At 45.0% G+C, this 17698-nt stretch overlaps 1 protein-coding gene across 1 annotated transcript in view; it reads right to left on the reverse strand.

The window, feature by feature from the left end:
• Positions 1 to 457: 457 nt before the first annotated feature.
• Positions 458 to 17698, reverse strand: part of ntn4 (netrin 4) — a 36403-nt gene continuing 19162 nt past the window's right edge. Inside the window, exons 4-10 of the mRNA XM_086146618.1 lie at positions 14228 to 14354; positions 10806 to 10991; positions 5312 to 5525; positions 3251 to 3345; positions 2715 to 2783; positions 2410 to 2583; positions 458 to 1745 (exon numbers count right to left, since the gene is read on the reverse strand). Coding sequence (XP_086002744.1) covers positions 1606 to 1745; positions 2410 to 2583; positions 2715 to 2783; positions 3251 to 3345; positions 5312 to 5525; positions 10806 to 10991; positions 14228 to 14354 — 1005 coding nt within the window. The 3' untranslated portion in view covers positions 458 to 1605. The remainder of the gene's footprint in view (positions 1746 to 2409; positions 2584 to 2714; positions 2784 to 3250; positions 3346 to 5311; positions 5526 to 10805; positions 10992 to 14227; positions 14355 to 17698) is intronic.

Raw genomic sequence — 17698 nt, forward strand, 5'->3', positions numbered from 1 at the left:
GGACAAAAAATGTAAAGCCGTAAAAGCTTTCTGTTTGGAAGAAGTGTTTTCTTTTCTGGAATCAGCAACTGCGATGTTCTAAAAAAAAAAGGAAAATGGGACATGTTGTGCTTTTAGGTTAAACTGACGCTGATATTCAAAGAAGCAGCAGCCCTGATATGAATTAGATTAGATTAATAAAGTAGGAAAGTTACAATGTCGTCATTTCTCACGAGAATGGAAAATTGGTGCAGGTTACCGATAGGCGCAGGGGACGCTATCGGAAAAGCGTCACGATCAGCCAGCACGTTAAGATATGTTCACACAGAGATAAAATACTACAGATTAAGTGCACAAAAATAGCTTGTTGTTGAGTATGTGGTACAAAGTTTGAGGTTTCCTACGTTGGCGTTGGTTGGTTTTGGTTTTGTTTCCCTGAAGAAACCTTGATAACCCTGTCGAAGCACAACACGAGAGCAAGGATGAACAATAATATTTATATAGATATATACAAATAACACTGTACAAGAGCACAAAAAGGAAGGAATAACAAGGAGTTTCTGAGTTTAGCTGTGGAGTGTAATATCTTTATACGTAACGCTCATAAACATCGGTTGTTTTGGATGCTTTTTTTTTTTTTAAAGAGTACACAAGGAGCTAAAGAGCTGGACTGAATCTGGACTGTGCTCATATTAAACGTTTCTCTCTCCCCTGCCGACAAACACACTCGCGCACGCACACAAACACACACAAACACACACACACACACGTTCACGGGCAAATACATTCACGTTCGGGGCGAAACCCATTCACTCTGATTTCAACACAGGCGCACCTGGACTGGCTAGGATTTAAACCACGTGTAGTGGCTTGTATGGCTTGTCAAGCGTCACTCGGGGTGCTTTGTACATTTGTGCTGCAAACACACACACGCACACAGATGTACACACACACACACACACACACACACACATATCCACACCCACGGTATCGCCACTGTCAGCACGTGGGTGTTCACATGTGGCACATGTGGACTGGACCGTCCTGAGCGGTTGTTAGGCATTTTGTGTGTGTGTATGCGTGTACGTGTGTGTGTGTGTGTGTGTGTGTGTGCAGTTAGTCCTCCTCTCCCGGTGTGTCCATGTTCCCTCAGTCCATCATCGGCTAAAGTGCTGCAGAGAGGAAGGTGTCACCGGGGGCCCAGGTGGGCGTTTGGCTGCTCCATAGTCCGGCGCGTCGGTTTAAATCCCTCCACTTCTCGAGTCGCAACAGCAAACAGCAAAAGGAGAATTTTTCTTAACTCCTACACAGAAATGTAAGAGGGAGAGCTGGCGTTCAGCTCGACCTCTCGTTGGTCTGGAACGCCGCGAAGGTCGGGGTTTTTCGGCCGGCCCCCTCCCGCCCTCAGAACGAGTCCTCCCGCCACCCCCCCCAAAAAAAAAACATCCGGGTCATTGCGGTTTAACAATCCACATTGGGAGGATAGGGAAAGACAAATCCCGCGGCTTTGTTTTCAGAACAGTCTCATCTGTCCACACTTCTGTCTGTCCTCCGATGTCCATCCGTCCGTCTGTCTGTCTGTCCCCCCCCCCCCCCCCCCAAGCTCCCCACCCCGCCCCCACCCGTCTACCAGTTGCAGTCTTTCTTGAGTAGCGTCAAGACTTTGCGCCCCAGGCTGGCTTTCCAGGGCTTGACGAAGCTCTTCATGTTGACCAGCAGGCGACCCTGCTTGCGGTCTGTGTGGCCCGCCACCAGGTACTCCACCCCTGCGGGACGGAGGTCACAGTGTCAAGCCAACTTTGCCGGGCGGAGGGAATTTAGATTCTAAAAATATATGCGTGCACTTTTTACTGCTTCAAACTTTAGCATTAGCTACTCTTAGAAACAGTTCATAATCGTAATAACACCTTTTATTTAAGGCGGTTTACTCAACGCTCAAAGACATTGTACAAACGTATACGTATACACAAAATATGGATTGAAGTGAGAAAAATAAAATAAAACAATAAAAGTGACAGAGGCAAACATTTGAAAAAGGTAAACAGGCACTTTTTCTAAAGGGTTCATTATTTTTGACAATTTTTTTTAATATTCGCTCTAGTGGAATGGCATCAAGAAAACTTTCAGGAAGCAAAAAAGCCTTGAACTGCATTGAACCAATCCCCAGCTGACCCTGGAGCGAGAGGCGGGGCTTAACCTGCGCCTGTCAATCACCGGGCCGCATCTCGAGATCTCTAACCGTTTGCTCTATCTTTCTTCAAAATGAGCCTACTAGAAAACCAGGCAGTCATTTTCACCTAAATGAAAATTTCAATCCCATATTAACTATCGGACAATTGCATCTAAAGTCACTGATTACGGGCTAGCCTGAGGAAGGAGCGCTTTCTGTGTATGTGTGTGTGTGTGTGTGTGTGTGTGTGCGCGTCTGACCTGGGTTGAGGATGGGACAGGTGCAGCCCCGTGCCGTCCAGGACTCGGGGTAAAGGGTCACCCGACCCCGCTGGATCTTCACCTTGGTGTTCTGACTGAGCACTTTCTGAACTTTGACCTCCACCTCAGCGTGGGAGCCCTTGTCGTGGGCTGACAGCACCTTCACCTTCAGCACTGTGAGGAAGAGGAGGCGGCGCAGGACATGGGGATGTGAATGTCGATTTGTTTTTTGTCTTTTATTGATCTGCTGGACCAATAAAGGACTAATAAAGGACTAATAAAGACGGAGGTCGATAATGTTTTACCGTAGGCGTAATTCATGGTGCAGAAGAGTTTACTGTTGGTCAGGGCTTGCTCTTTGCACTCACACTTCTCTGCAGGGGACACAGGCATGGATTAATATTTCTGGCATAACTGTGTGCGTGCATGCGTGTGTGTTCGTGTGTGTGTGTGTGTGTGGTCCTTGACACTGTACGTAGAGTCATAAGAATGCAAGCATGGTCTGTGTGTCCAGTCAGGAATGTGCCAATGAAAGCTGGAGTTACATGGTGGAAGCAGTGGGGGGTCTAAGCGTAGGGACACTTGGAGAATGTCCATGCGCATGCATGCATGCATACACACACGCACGCACAGACACACACACACACACACACACACACACACCTTTGTTCCATGTCCTTCTAAGGTCCCATCAAGACTTTCATTACTTAACCGTTAACGCTTGGTCAATGGACAGTAGAGGAGGATGAATAACACAACAGACATACACAGACATACCCGTGCACGCTCACACACACACACACACACACACACACGCACACGTGCTGTTCCTCGACCTCACCTGAGTAATGCAGGGCAGAGAAAAGTTCGTCCACCCTGAAGATCCGGACAGGCTCACTGGAGTTCCCCTCTAGGTTGTACAAGTCCAGATCTGAGCTGCAGCGCACGCACACACACACACACACACACACACACACACACACACACCAACCCAATAAAACACACCGTTTCAATGATCAGCCCAGTCCTGTTATGCTGGTGATAATGTTAATATGTAAATATATTTTATTTCAAATCTTGAATTTGACCTTTTCATGACCTTGACAGTGAACATTGATGGAATTGAGGTGAACATAAGTGTTTTTCTTCTCAGTTTTATCCCTCTTGGGATTTTTTAGGGCGGTTTATGATTACTTGTTAGCTGTTTTGTGCAGAGCTGTCGTTGTTTGTCATTGTAATGTTTTGTGCCAAAAAAAAGTCCCAACAACCGGGCACTTGCTCATGGATTCTCCATATTTATGCATTGCGCTTTTTCGACGGTTCAGGTTGAAGGTCAAGGTCGTGAATGACCCCAGGGAGAAACTCTCGGGTCGAAACAGAGAATCTCACAGCAGAAGCATAAACAAACAAACACATAAAGATATATAAATAAATCGCATGCAGTTTCTTGTGTGGTCACACGGGGCAGACTTGAGCCAAACATAATAAACTCCTTTTTCTTCTTCTTCTCCTTTCGTCTTTTCCCTTCAGCGGTCGCCACAGCGAATCGACCTTCTCCATCTAACCCTATTCTCTGTATCCTCCTCTCTCAAACCTACTACCGTCGTATCGTCTCTCACTACGTCCATAAATCTTCTCTTTGGTCTTCCTCTAGACATCCTGAACCGTCAGCTCCAATTCCAGCATGGGAATACCAATATATTCGCTATCCCTCTTCTGTACATGACCGAACCATCTCAGTCTGGCTTCTCTGACCTTCTCTCAAACATAATAAACTCCCGTGTCTAAATGCCCCGCTTAGCAAGAGAAAACACCTTGCGCACATGCAAGTTTTACCCGAGTTGGTGTGAAGCTTCAGTGACCTTTGACCCCGGTTTCTCGCCCCGATACAGCTGCGAGAGGCCCGGGCGGTGAGGGAACTGGAGAGCAAGTGATCGTGGCTTCTCCATATCAAGATTAACTCTAGAGATATTCTAATGATTCCTGATGTTTTGGCAGCTCCACATAAAGGAGAGGCCGATTTATTATTTCCGACACCATCCATCAGATCTTTACTTACAAGATCCTGGGCTTTTAGCGAAATCGCAGCCTCTTATCTCGGCTCTTATCAGTCGTCCTCCTCGGACCAGATCACCTTCTGGACGCCGGCTTTTGGCGCTGACCTCAGAGGATCTGTTTTGTTAATTTTTTTTATTGATATTTCCTCAGGTAATTCATATTCCATCTCATTTCATCCAGATGTTCTGCTTTCCTTCAAAGTCCAACGTGGTTTTTTATCGAGCCCGTTTTACTAACTCGATCTCCTGGATTCAATTTTGCAAATCGGGCTTTTTCTTCCCGTTTCATTGTCAATTAAAACTATACCATCACATAACAATCGTTTAGCTCTATGTCACCTTTCCCACAAAGCGAACGTTCAGATAAAAACACAATTCAAGACAAGTAAAGTAAATAGTAGAGATAAGGGTTTATGTGTTGTCCAAGTAAGTGGTTTCAGAGCCATTGTTATGACTCGATTTACTATTTAAGAAATAGAAATTACAATAGAATAGGGTAGAACATGCCGTTAAGTAAGGCAGTTAAGTAATAAATACTATACGATAAAACAATAGCATAAAAAAATACAGTTTTGCAATTAAATTAAATTATCATGTTTTGAAAATGGCCTTTTTTTCGTGATTTGTATGTTCTTGTCGATAGACTCACCCAAACATACAGTCCCTGGTGAAGAAATTACAATAGAATAGTGTAGAACATGCTGTTAAGTAAGGCAGTTAAGTAATAAATACTATACGATAAAACAATAGCATAAAAAAAATACTGTTTTGCAATTAAATGAAATGATCATGTTTTGAAAACCAACTTTTTTTTGTGATTTGTATGTTCTTGTCGATGGACTCACCCGAACATACAGTCCCCGGTGAAGGGGTCGCAGTCGCCGGCGCAGTCGCACGGACGGCAGCCGTAGTCGTGGAAACCCCAGTATCCCACCATGCACCTGTCACAGTGGGCGCCGCCCACGCCGGGCTTGCAGATGCAGTTTCCGTTGGAGGGGTCGCAGAGCGTGTTGTCGGCCAGGTGGAATGGCATGGAGCCCAGGGGGTGACAGATGCATGCTGGGTGGGGAATAACAATGGCGTTCCATGAGTTAAGGAGTTCCAAAATAAAAATCACGCTTAAACAACACAATTGATTTTGTCCTGAAATTTTTTTTCAAAAGATGAAAATAAATGTTTAAGACCCGTCCCTAAGAGAAGGACTAACTTCCCCTTGCTAGGTGAAATATTCCTCACCTCCCCTGAAAACAATTTATAGCTTCCACCCCAGGGGGTTTGGGGGGGGAGGGGTGGCCGAGGGGGGCAAACACACACTTTAACCTCTGGTTCGTAATCATTTCCTTCCTTTCTCTGCATATGCACACACACACACACACACACACACACATACACATGATTTTATTTAATTCAATTTTTAATGAAAGCAATCGATGCACATATTAATCTCACTTTGTGTCAAGAGAGTCCAAAGGTCCTGAAAGTAGATGGTTCTTTATCAGGACAGTATAAGTTCCCCGTTTGGTATTTCAGCGGGAGCTTGTAATACAAAGGCCTCTCTTTTTCTTATCACACACACACACATAAGCGTTAAGCGCACACCCACACAAACATGCACACACACACACACACACACACCGGCTTTCTCCCTCCCTCATGTCCCCTCTAATTGTGCGCTGATATGGTGTTCTTTAAACAACCTCCAAAAACAACATGTGTGCAAACACTCGCACACACACACACACACATACACACATGGGTAACACTAGCATAACACTGCTGCCTCTCCTCTGTTGTGATCACAGAGAGCCCGAGTCTTGAAGGTGTCAAGCCAGGACCCATAAATCTGTCCCCATCTGAAGGCGGGGGCAGACAGAGGAGTGATGGGGGGGGGGGGGGGGGGGAATCCGTGGCGAAGGAGAATTCTGAAGATGAGGAAGGAGAAACAAAGAGGGGAGTGTTGTTTGGAGCCATTTCTCTAAGGTTTAATGATGCTTGAAGCCTTGCTGGCAGTAAATGACTCCAAGCACTTGTAGGAGACCCAGAGGCCTGAGGAGATTTTTTTTGAAGCTGTTTGTTTGTTTGTCAGCAGGATCACAAAATGCCCTCACACACACACACACACACACACACACATGCACACATGTGCGCCAAGCTTTTGAGACTCGATGTCGGGGCGTAGCGTGGCCCGAGGAAGAAGTCGTTACATTTCCAGCGCAGATCGTTATCGGCCCCCATTGTTTTCCTACCTTCAGACTAATTGGGCCATTTTGACAGTGGTGCTGAAACAATTAGTCGACAGACAGAAAAGTGTGTTTATCCTTTTTTTTTTTTCGAAGTGAAAACAGACGACTCCCTCGACATTTGGCCCCCGGGGTGTTTTCTGAGCCTTGGCACAGAAGTCACAAAGACAGCATCTCCCTTGTTTTTTTTTTGTTTTTTTTTTTTCCAGTGGGAGCCTAGCAACAACCGGCAAACAACGCAGGATATAAAACCATCAACACTGATGCGGAAATAAGAGAAGAATGTTTACTGAGGCGGTCGGGTTGGGGGTGGGGGTGGGGTAAAGTGAAATTATCATAGTTTTATATGGAGTCATAACATAACATGAGTAACTGAATACGGGTGGGGAGGGGACGACGACAATGAGTCATCTGGAGAAAAGGCATCGGTATCTACCCTGAACGCATTTATTAGAGAGAAAAGTTGGGAAAATATTTAGGGTTCTGACATATTGGTAGAGTGGGTAACGGAAAAGTACGCTTGTTTATTTTGAATATCAAGAGACAGAATAAATAGAATCAGGGCCACCATGCTGAATTCTTTGTACCATCATTTTTCCCAGGATTTTTTTTTTCTTGACCACCAAGGGCTGCAGAATGTAGGGTTTCCTGTTACTGGGGGGGGGGGCTTGTGAAATTTGAAAATTACAAACATTCTTAATTTAGTAATCTAGATGTATCGAGTAAAAAAAAAAAAAAAAAAGTTTTTTTTTGTTTTTTTTTAATCAGATTTCTGAGGATTAACCCTCTCAGGCTCAAATTAAGTTGTAGTTGCAGGAAAAATCTGATATTTGGCTGTCGCAAATCTGCAACATCTGCCTGGAGAAGGTTAAAAAAGTGAGTTACTGTAGCCTGGTGAGACACAATGGCGCTGGTCGCCCCTGGCAACTCATTTTCTTTCATTGCTTGTTGCTAGTCTGCTCTGTGGCGAATGATAATGTGTGCAAACTAGTGATGAGAAAATCGATTCTTTTTACCGGCTCAAGTTTATATGAGTCACTCGATGAGAATTGGGTTTTCGAGTCCTTTGAGTCCCTAAGTCAGTCGCCCAACTCTCAACTACTGAGTGATTTATTTGTTGTGTTAATAAGTGAGTCGTTCGATTTTTTTATATAAATCCACACAATAGTCACATGCTGTAACTCTTATTTACTAGTTAGCTAGCTAGCAGTAGCAGTGATGAGGTGAATAAAGACAAGAAATCATGACTCATGAGTCAATAAAATGATTCTTGAGACTCAATCATCGATTATGCAAAAACAACCGGACAAAAATTGGGAGAGAAAGTGAAATAGAGGGGAGAAGCATTGGCGGATTTTTTTTTTTTTATCAGGCTTTCACTTCGAGAATGGGGGGAACATGAAGTTGGCGAGGGGAAAAAAAAAAAAAGAGTTGTGTCATCAATAAATCTTAATTCAATCTTAATCTAAAGTTTCATTAGAAGCGACCTCTGTGTTACGTGTGCCGCCATTTGCGTAGAAGTGCCAATTTTTCCCCATCGGGAACAGAAAACGTGGAGCGAGATGTGGGCGTTAGTCGGGAGATAAGATCGGCATTGTAAAGGTTATAATAGCCTATGTGAATGTGAATGTGTGTGTGTGTGTGCGTGTGAATATGTGAGCATTTGAAATGGTCCTGTGTGCAAATATCGGCGTGAAAGTTTAATATTATAGCGTGAAGCCTGATGGTAAAAACTTTAGCAAGAAAAGCTGAGACATGACAGGACACCTGCCTGAACAACCGCAAAGAAGTACACAGTGCTGACAACAAAGTCACACACACACACACACACACACACACACACATGCACTATAACTTTCCCCAGCTTAAGTGTTTTGGTGTGTATGAGCTTGTGTGGTGCTCAGCGAGTGTTTTCTTTCCCGGGCCCCTCGGAGCCTGGTATGAAAAAAATGTTCCTCACGACGGAGGGAAATTCCTCCATTGTCAGCAAGCGGGATTTCACAACCTGTCGCTTCATCTCGGGGGGGTCGGCGGCGGCGGCGGTGGTGGTGGGGGTCCCTCAAGCATGCTGTCATGTCTGTCAATCAACCGTCCGGGAGGCTCATTCGTGTTGCCGTAGTTACCTCGCAGGTGAGTTTCAGCCTTTGCGCAATGGCGTGCAACCCGAGGCGGCCCCGAATGATAAAATTCGGATTGATTACAGGCATGCGCTTCCTCGTGGATGTTTTCGGACGGTCTGGTGCACCCTGACAGTTGTTTTCGGGATCCGAGGAGACGTGCGTGCGCGCGCGCCGATGACAAATCGCACACACACCCAGTCCGGCGTTTGGGTCCGGCATACCTGGAGGACTGAGCTCATTGGGTCACATCTGACAGATAATCAGAGGGAGAATGTAGCCACCGCTCTGTGTTTATAGATCAGGATCTGGTGTTTACGTAAGACGCATCTCATCACCGGAGGGCAGCACGCCGTCCAACCCTTGCAAACACACACACACACACACACACACACGCATGGCCATCGCACATCTACTTCCAATGATTACCCGGCAGCTCCCCGGGCTCTGAGTCACACGTGAAAAATGGCAAAACAAGCGAGAGACGGACAAGCGCGCTTGTGTGTCGCGGTTTGAGTCAAGTTGAAGGTATGCTGGCATCTGATGATTAACTACAGAGTAAACCTTGGACGCAGCATGGGCCATCTGCTGTCTCTCTCACTGTCACACACACACACACACACACACACACACAGCCAGGTGCCCATCGGGGAATCAACGTTATCCAGCACGTCCTGGCTTGCGATCTCAGCATTCCTCGGAAGAATGAGAATGCTGTGCCAGTGTGTGTGTGTGTGTGTGTGTGTGTGTGTGTGTGTGTCTGGCGTGCGCAACAGTCCGATACCATGATTAACATCGTTGTGATTTACGGTGACGTTAAACAGTGTGGTTTCCGTGTTGTGGTCACAGCGGGTTTGACGTGTCAGTTTGACAAAACTGACTCTGCGTAGTGGGACCGTCTTTCAAATGTCATCAAATCTTACAAATTAAGAGACAAATAATTATTACGCGACTTCATATAACATAGTGATTGTCAGTTTGACATCTTGTTCCACGGATAAATCATGACGCATCCCATGGCCACGGAGTACGGAAAGCATATCTGCCGCTTCCATCGGGCCGTGGGAACTAAACACATCTCGCGTTGCTGACTAATTAAGAAGATGGTGAGATACGATGTGGGCACCGCAGCCATTCGGCTATGGGAACAACACAGATGTCGCTGGCCACAAAATGATCCCGATGAGGAATTTAGATTTATCTTGCGGTAGAAGTTTGGAAAACAGGGCCAAAAAAAACAACACTTGAGTTATATCATGGATAAAAAAGTACAGGAGGACAACAGGGGGGATGTCGAAATTAAAAAAAAAAAAAGATTGAGTCGGCGGTGTTTTACATCCTCCATATTGGCTGTGTTGGGGAGAAGTGACAAAATCATCAACAAAAGGAGGAGAAAAAAAAAACGATGACTATTTGCAGACATCTTTCATATATTTCAGTTTGTGTTGATTTCCCTTTTGAAGGTTCAAAGAGGAAAAAAACGATTTAAGCCCGGCGACGGCCCTTTAAGTGAATTATTTTGCAGTTTTTCCAGTTTCTTTCAACTAGATTACACGCAAGTTTACACCATGTCGCTGCGGTATCTCAAAATTACAACCACATTTTCCCATAATCCCTGATGCTCGCTTTAAAATTAAGGTTAAACTGTTTGGCTCGCCGTGGTCTGCCCCGCACAGCAGAAGATGAGCGTGCCCAAAACCGGAGCCATCTGTCGTGCCCAGAGTCTCCAAAACCGACCGGCTCCGTCTGCAAACCCGTTTGATTTTCCCCCGAGAAAATCCGACCCAGATGCGGGAAACGTAAGAAATCGGGCCGAGCAGCTGGCGTAGGTTTGCCGGTTGGTTTGCTTAAGCTAATTGTTGTGATGCCCTTAAAAAAAAAATAAATAAAAACGAGTGGACGCAGGCGAGTTGCGCTCGAAGGAAACAATCGGGAAGTTTACGGAATCTACCGAAAGGTGGATTCTCACGTTTGTAACTCACGTTTGCAGGAGTCGGGGGCGGCGTGCGGCTGCTGGGGGTCTCTGTAGAAGCCGGCCTTGCAGTTTTGACACTGGTGGCCCTCGGTGTTATGCAGGCAGTCGCACACGCCGCCGCTGCGCTGGCCGGACTCGCGCCACGCCGCCCAGTCGAAGCGGCAACTCTCGGCGTGGCCGTTACACTTGCACTCTGAGGGGGAGAGGAAGGAGATTGAGATGATGATGAGAAAATCGCTCATTTACAAAACGTCCGCATTGCAAATATACTGCTCAAAAAAATAAAGGGAACACTTGAACAACACAATGTAACTCCAAGTCAATCACACTCCTGTGAAATCATAGTGTCCACTCAGGAAGCAACACAGATTCATTTTGACTTGTTTTAAGGACATTACATCAAAGTTGGATCAGCCTGGAGTTTGTTTTTCCACTTTAATTTTGAGTGTGATTCCTAATCAGACCTCCATGGGTTGATACAATTGATTCCCTTGATCATTTTTGTGTGATTTTGTTGTCAGCACATTCAACTGTGTAAAGAGCAAAGTATTTCATAAGAATATCTCATTCATCTAGATCTAGGATGTGTTTTTTAAGTGTTCCCTTTATTTTTTTGAGCAGTGTATATATAGCGCCAAATCACAACAGGGTGGCACTTCAAATGAAAAGCAGGTCACACTCTTTAAAATGATTTACAGAAATCCAACAACAGCACAGAAGAATCTACATCATCCAGCTTTGTACTTTGTGGTTGAAGTTGTCTGAATATGGAAATATGGTGCAAACAAAAGACACAATAATGCAGATAATTGGTGAGCGTTGTTGAAAACCATCCGCTAGGCATCCAGAAAGTAACCGACGGCTTCGTAAGTGATCGTCTTTTCACCCTGATATTCAAGTATTGAGGCTTCATGTCGCCACACTCTGCGTCGGTGTAAATTTTCTGCTGCCATCCCGAAGTCCCTGTCATGCTTAATTCTCTCAAAAGTGCTCGGTAAACAGGTGTTTTCCCCGCAGGCTGGAGGTGGGCGGAGCTATCTTCTGCGGCGTGTGAAGGTCACGGCGATAAACGGCGCAATTCGTCCCTACGCTGGCAGGTGTTGGAACCTGACTGAGGGGGGCGGGGGAGGGGATGCAAGTTTACCGACAACCCGCACACACTGATTCCCGCCGAGGAGCACCCATCTCCGGCTTGGGACATATCATGACATTTATTTTATTCATTTTTTTTGCATTTTAGAATAAGGCCAAAAAAAAAAAAATCACCTTATCCGATCACCTTGCGCAGCTACTGGGGCGCAGTTTGCTTCACTGTACAGCCGCCATTCAAAAACATCATGCTCAAGCTGTGAAACCCTATATTCTCCCTGCCCTGGAGGGTGAAATATATGGGCCACGACATGACACAGTTATGCAACATTGCCGCTGTGACTTACTCGAAAACATCATCCCCGATGAACTTTTGCTGGTTTTAAAACTTTTTTTTTTCTCCCTTTGTCGGCGCCCAGCAAGTCCAACGTCGGAAATGCGACTTTGAACACCTAAATGTCAAATGTATTCCCTCCCAGATCCCAATCTCAACCTGTGTTTTCAGGTTGAATACATTGAGGCCCCCACACACACACACACACGTATGTGAAGAAAGAAAACGACTTGATTTATGTGTTGTTTCTTGCATTGCGCTGAGCTTCGATATGAGCAAACAATGGGTTTTCCTGTGCGTATGAGCCCTCTGAACCATCAAAAAGACAGTTTTTTGAGTTTAAATTTCAACAAAAAAGTTCCTCGCGTAAAACCTCGCTTATGTTCACTACTTGAGTCATCATGAGTTACGTCCAATCTTGAAAACCTCTTAAAAGGGAATCACTTTCACGCAAAATCCCTTGCTTCTGAACGTCACTCATTTACACAGATCACCACAACTAAACAAAAGAGGCCATTTCTGTGTTTCTCACCACAGCCCGAAACGAAAGCATAACTCAGCAGAGTGGGATGACTGCATTTTAAGTATTTTGCAAAATTTGGATAATCCAGTTACAGACTTAAAAATAGACTTCTATACACAAACACTAAAATTGTGAATGGCCTTGATATGTCAGTCAGTGTAGTACTATTTAAATGGCTTTTTGGTAAAAAAAAAATTTGTATGGTTGGCAGGATAAATTTAAATAAATGTTGTAAAAGATAAATATATATATATAGTGTTATAACAGCGTTAAACTGCACAGAAACATCTGTGGCTTCATTGCGAGCGATTGTGCCGTTTCCACCGAGGTGCAGGAATTTATATTGCAGGGAAAACGAGACCACAGAGAGTAAAGTGAAACCGCTCGGGGTTCAAAGTTAAACAATTATAACTTCAAATAAAATCTCTCCTGACACATCTGTTTCGGGCATGTCTCTCCAGAAGTTGAGATTAAGGTTCGGCCAGGGGATGCGTTTGTGTCTTTATCCCCCCCCCCCGAGATACTAGATCCAGTCATTTTCTCCGGAATCGGACAGAATATTGATCCGCACAGCCCCTTGTCTATACAATAGTCCCTTTTTTATTGCTGGGGTTACATTCTAGAAACAGACGCAGTAAACGAAAATCCACGAAGTAGCAACTATGTTATTATTTTACTATTTCCATATATCCCTGCACACATTCTTACTAACCTTCCCCATACTCTTAGAAAAACACTTCCTGTCCTCTTAAATGAGTAGCAATCGCACGTCGCTGTGAAAAGGCGAGATGCTGAACACATGCTATGCACGGGAGATGCAGAGAACAATGCTATGGTCGGTGAGCCAATCAGAGCTCAGGATACTGAACGCCATGCTCTGGTTGTTCGGCCCCATTGAAAACGCTTATTTTAGCATTAAAAACAATAGAAATAATAAATACATAAAAATACATTTACACCATAAAAATGGCGCAATGGCTTTTGCAATTTTATACAGCGGATTAAAAATCTGCAATATGAAATATACTGTGAGATCGATACATATATCATATATGTAGATATATATACATATAATATACAGTGAGATATAATATGGCAAGGGACTACAGACTATCCTTTTTGTGGAAACATGCTCCAGGGTCACGTGATCGGAGAAGTCATCCGTACCCAAGGCTGGCGCCGCACTTTCGTCACGAGACTTTGCGTCCGTGCCTCTCGCACATCCTGTATCCGGATTTCCTTGGTAGATCGGAGGTCGCGACCTGATGTATCTGTTTTCAAGCGTTCCTACTAGCGGGAGATCATTTCTAAAAGTGTCGAGTGCTGCCACGAGGTTTTATCTTCCGACAGCAGAGGGATGACAAGGGAACTAGCGGTGGTTGCTGGGTGTTACGTAATGGCCTGGTCTGTTCCTCGACGTGGGGGCAAAGCGCGAGTGCGCTATGTGTGTGCGTGTGTGTGTGTGTGTGTGTGTTCCGCTCACTCCGACATTCGTGCGGAGCTCCGGTTAGTCCGTCGGCAGGCTGCCAGGGACGGTCATTGTAGAGGGGGGCGCAGGCCTCGCAGTGATCACCTGCAGTGTTGTGTCTGCACACACACTTCCCATGGACCTGAGGAGGAGAAAGAAAGAGAGAGAGATCATTAGCTGAACGATAGATGGAAGGATGGGAGGAAACAAAGGGGTCAGTGTGGCGGAGGAGGTGAAGTTTCCCACGTGAGAAAGAGCAAGGACTTCAATCATCCCCCCGAAACCCGATTCGACACCCCACGTTTCTCCGTCTCCCCTTGTTTTTCTCCGCTTTTCCTTTCCTCCGCATTTCTCTCCGTCTCATATTCCCCCCAATGAAATTAGTGAATGGAGATTGATTGTTTAGCTTCATCACTGCAAACAATAAAGGGCCTCTGGTCTGAAAGGCCTGTGTATGTGTGTGTGTGTTTACAAGTGTGTGCGTGTGTGCGTGTGTTGTGTGTGTGTGTATGAGAAGAGTGCAAGTATGCAGCACTGAGAGCACAATAACAATCTCCTTGTCATTCCTGCAAGCTGGAATGTTATGTATGCTGGATAATGATTGAAGGGGGGGGCAAGGCATCTGAGGAAGCTCTTTATTTGTTTGCGTTACACCGTGCAACAGTAATGTAGGACACACACACACACACACACACACACACACATACACACACAGTTATACAATCATTACAGAGGTAGACACACACTGATCAGCGCGCAGACAAGTAGAGCTAACACACCAAAAAAAAAAAAAAAAAAAAAATCGCGAAGCGATTCGTCCGAACCTGTTTCCCACGGTGTTTGTGTGTGTGTGTGCGATGTGTCACTGCACTGGGATTTGCGATGGTAAAACGTCTGCATGCTTGAGGGTCAGGCAGCAGCCCAAACTGACCCTGGATCAGTCCGGCGCCCCAACTGTCTCACACACACACCAACACACTCAATGAACTGTACATCAATCTGTACATGAAGTACTTCCTTTTGAATGGAACTTTGGTCGTCCATTCCAGTGTAGCCCCAAAGGCGTAGTGAGTTTACTATGGATGATAACTTACAATTTACCCCATGCAGATGTTTTTTTCATGTCTTTTACTTTATTTTTTTTACCATTAGCTTCCCATTTCAGCAAATGTTATGAGGAATACCAGTCATTGAGAGATAGATAATTCTTATTCATCATTAGTTGTAGTGAAACTGCAAAATAAATCAATGGCTGCCTGCTAGTGATGTGACGCAGTCGATGTTCGGCCTATCTTGGACTTGACCAAGGCGAAGACGAAGATGTATGACATTGAACATCGCCGTCCTTATACTTTCTGTTCACGCTTTCGGTTGCCATGGTTGCTAAGCAAAACATCCACTAGAGGGCAGCGCAGAGCACAGATGAACTACTTCCGTTTCAGACGATAAACACGGCAACAGCGGAGGAGCTTGTGATAAGTTTCGACATTTCTTTCTTCTTCTTCCTGGTCTGAATTTGAATTTGAGCGTAATGCACAACGTTGCCATTGGTACCACCCGGTTGCGCCTCGAAAAATGGTGGCTTTAACACTGAGCACAAACGAGCCTCTACCTTGCATGCGGAGATGTTTATATTTGGATTTATTCTGATTTACTGCGTGTTTTTAACCAACCTGCGAACCCAAAACGGCAAATTCCCACATCTGTGGACACTTAAGGTATGTAATTGAATTTAGCACCCCTTTTTTGGGGCCGTGCTGGGTTGGTCAAAAGAGGTTGTAAAAATAACTCCTTAAAAAGACTCTCGGCCCTTACCCCTACTTTGTTCGCCTGTAAATTCAACGGAAATTATGCCCAAGCCTATGACTTTCACATCGGCGGATACACAGCCGCTAACATTTGCGATGAATACCAAAATACACCCTTGTGCGTTTATAAAAATACACTGTTACTACACAAGTTAAGAGAGAAAAAGAAGAGCGGTTATTTAACATCGAGCATTAATGTCACTTCTCTTGTGGTGCCAGGAGGTACTCCTGATATTTTATGCCAGAGCTAAATAACTCACATGTGGGCGGGAAAAAAAAGACCATTAGAAAGAAGCTCAGAGAGGGAGGATTTATCGCATGGCAGTTTTACACCCATTAAGCCGTAACTAGATGGACCTAATAAACTGGCAAGCAGGTTTATATGCACACATGAGTGATTCTACACACATCACACACAATTTCAATCACTTTAATGGGGGCAGCAATTGTATAAATTAGGAGGCTTGGGCAATTAGGAGGCAGGAGTCCTAATGGCACGTATTGCAGAAAAAAAAAAAAAAAAAAAAAAGAAGGAGGAGAGAGTAATTAATGAAAACCTGTCTGGGGTGAAAAAGAAGAAAAGGACAGCGAGCGGAAGGAAGGGGAAAAGGCCGGGAACATTTGGCCAGTGTCCAGACAGCTGGTAGTTCAAGCCATTTCACATGTTTACCATAACGTGATACGGGACAATTAACACATGTACACACTGGGAGCCGTGCACTCGCAAAGCATGTTATTAATCCCGCGGCTCCGGGGGCCGGATGGAATCGACCGATGCGCAGAAATATCTCTGATTGTACGTTGAGGTGTTTACGTTTTGGACCGGTAAACATTTTGTTTTTCAGGAGGGCCGATTCATGGACGATACAGAATCGTCATTTTTGCAGCTAGGATGGGGAATGGGGAAAGGAGGGTCCTCTCGATCTAAGCACAGACCGAAGACGTTTAAGTGTTTGACGCCGAGCGCAGTCCTCCTGCAGCTGCTGCATTCAACTCGTCTTTTGGAGAAAAAGCTAAAAGCTAATGCTAAGTAGCACTGGGCATGACAATGGAGGCCGTGTGATCAGCCATTTCTATGAGAACCTTATGGGTGGTAATTCCTATGGAAATTTTTATGTTTGGGTTTCCTGCTGCTAACAGTTACTTGCAATTCCACATCTCGACCACGATGAATTTGCGCCAACTTCCTGCATCCTTTTCCATTCATGTTTTCGCCGTGATATCATATCTATGTAACATAACATAGTTACACGTTAAAGACGACATAAGCTTCTGCATGCAAATTTTTTTTTAATGCTATTGTACTGTGGCGCGGGGACTGGCCAGCCAAATGCCAGAATCCTTCGCGAATGATGATGATGACTGTTGGGAGCTTCTCTTGGTTCTATGTTAAAGAACTCCATAGTTGAATGACTGTACAATGTTATGTTCGATGTGTGACACTAACCTACACCGTTGGTTATCGTAACGGGTGAGTGCACCCTCAGGCTAACTGTTAGCGCTGAGAGAGATGAATTATAGCCATCTTCCAAATGGCAATTTACCCTTGACTCCAATTGTTGTTTTGCTAAGCTCCAGCTCACTACACTATTTTTAGGATATGAGGTGACGAGGCCAATTTAGGCAATGCGTATCATCACCTTTGAGTTTCAGCAAGGTGTCGGAACAAGAGGAAAAA

Source organism: Fistularia commersonii, chromosome 5, assembly GCF_037954325.1.
Source record: "Fistularia commersonii isolate RoL2024-O1a breed Wild chromosome 5, RoL_Fcom_v1.0, whole genome shotgun sequence".
In the NCBI taxonomy this organism is placed as follows: Eukaryota; Metazoa; Chordata; class Actinopteri; order Syngnathiformes; family Fistulariidae; genus Fistularia; species Fistularia commersonii.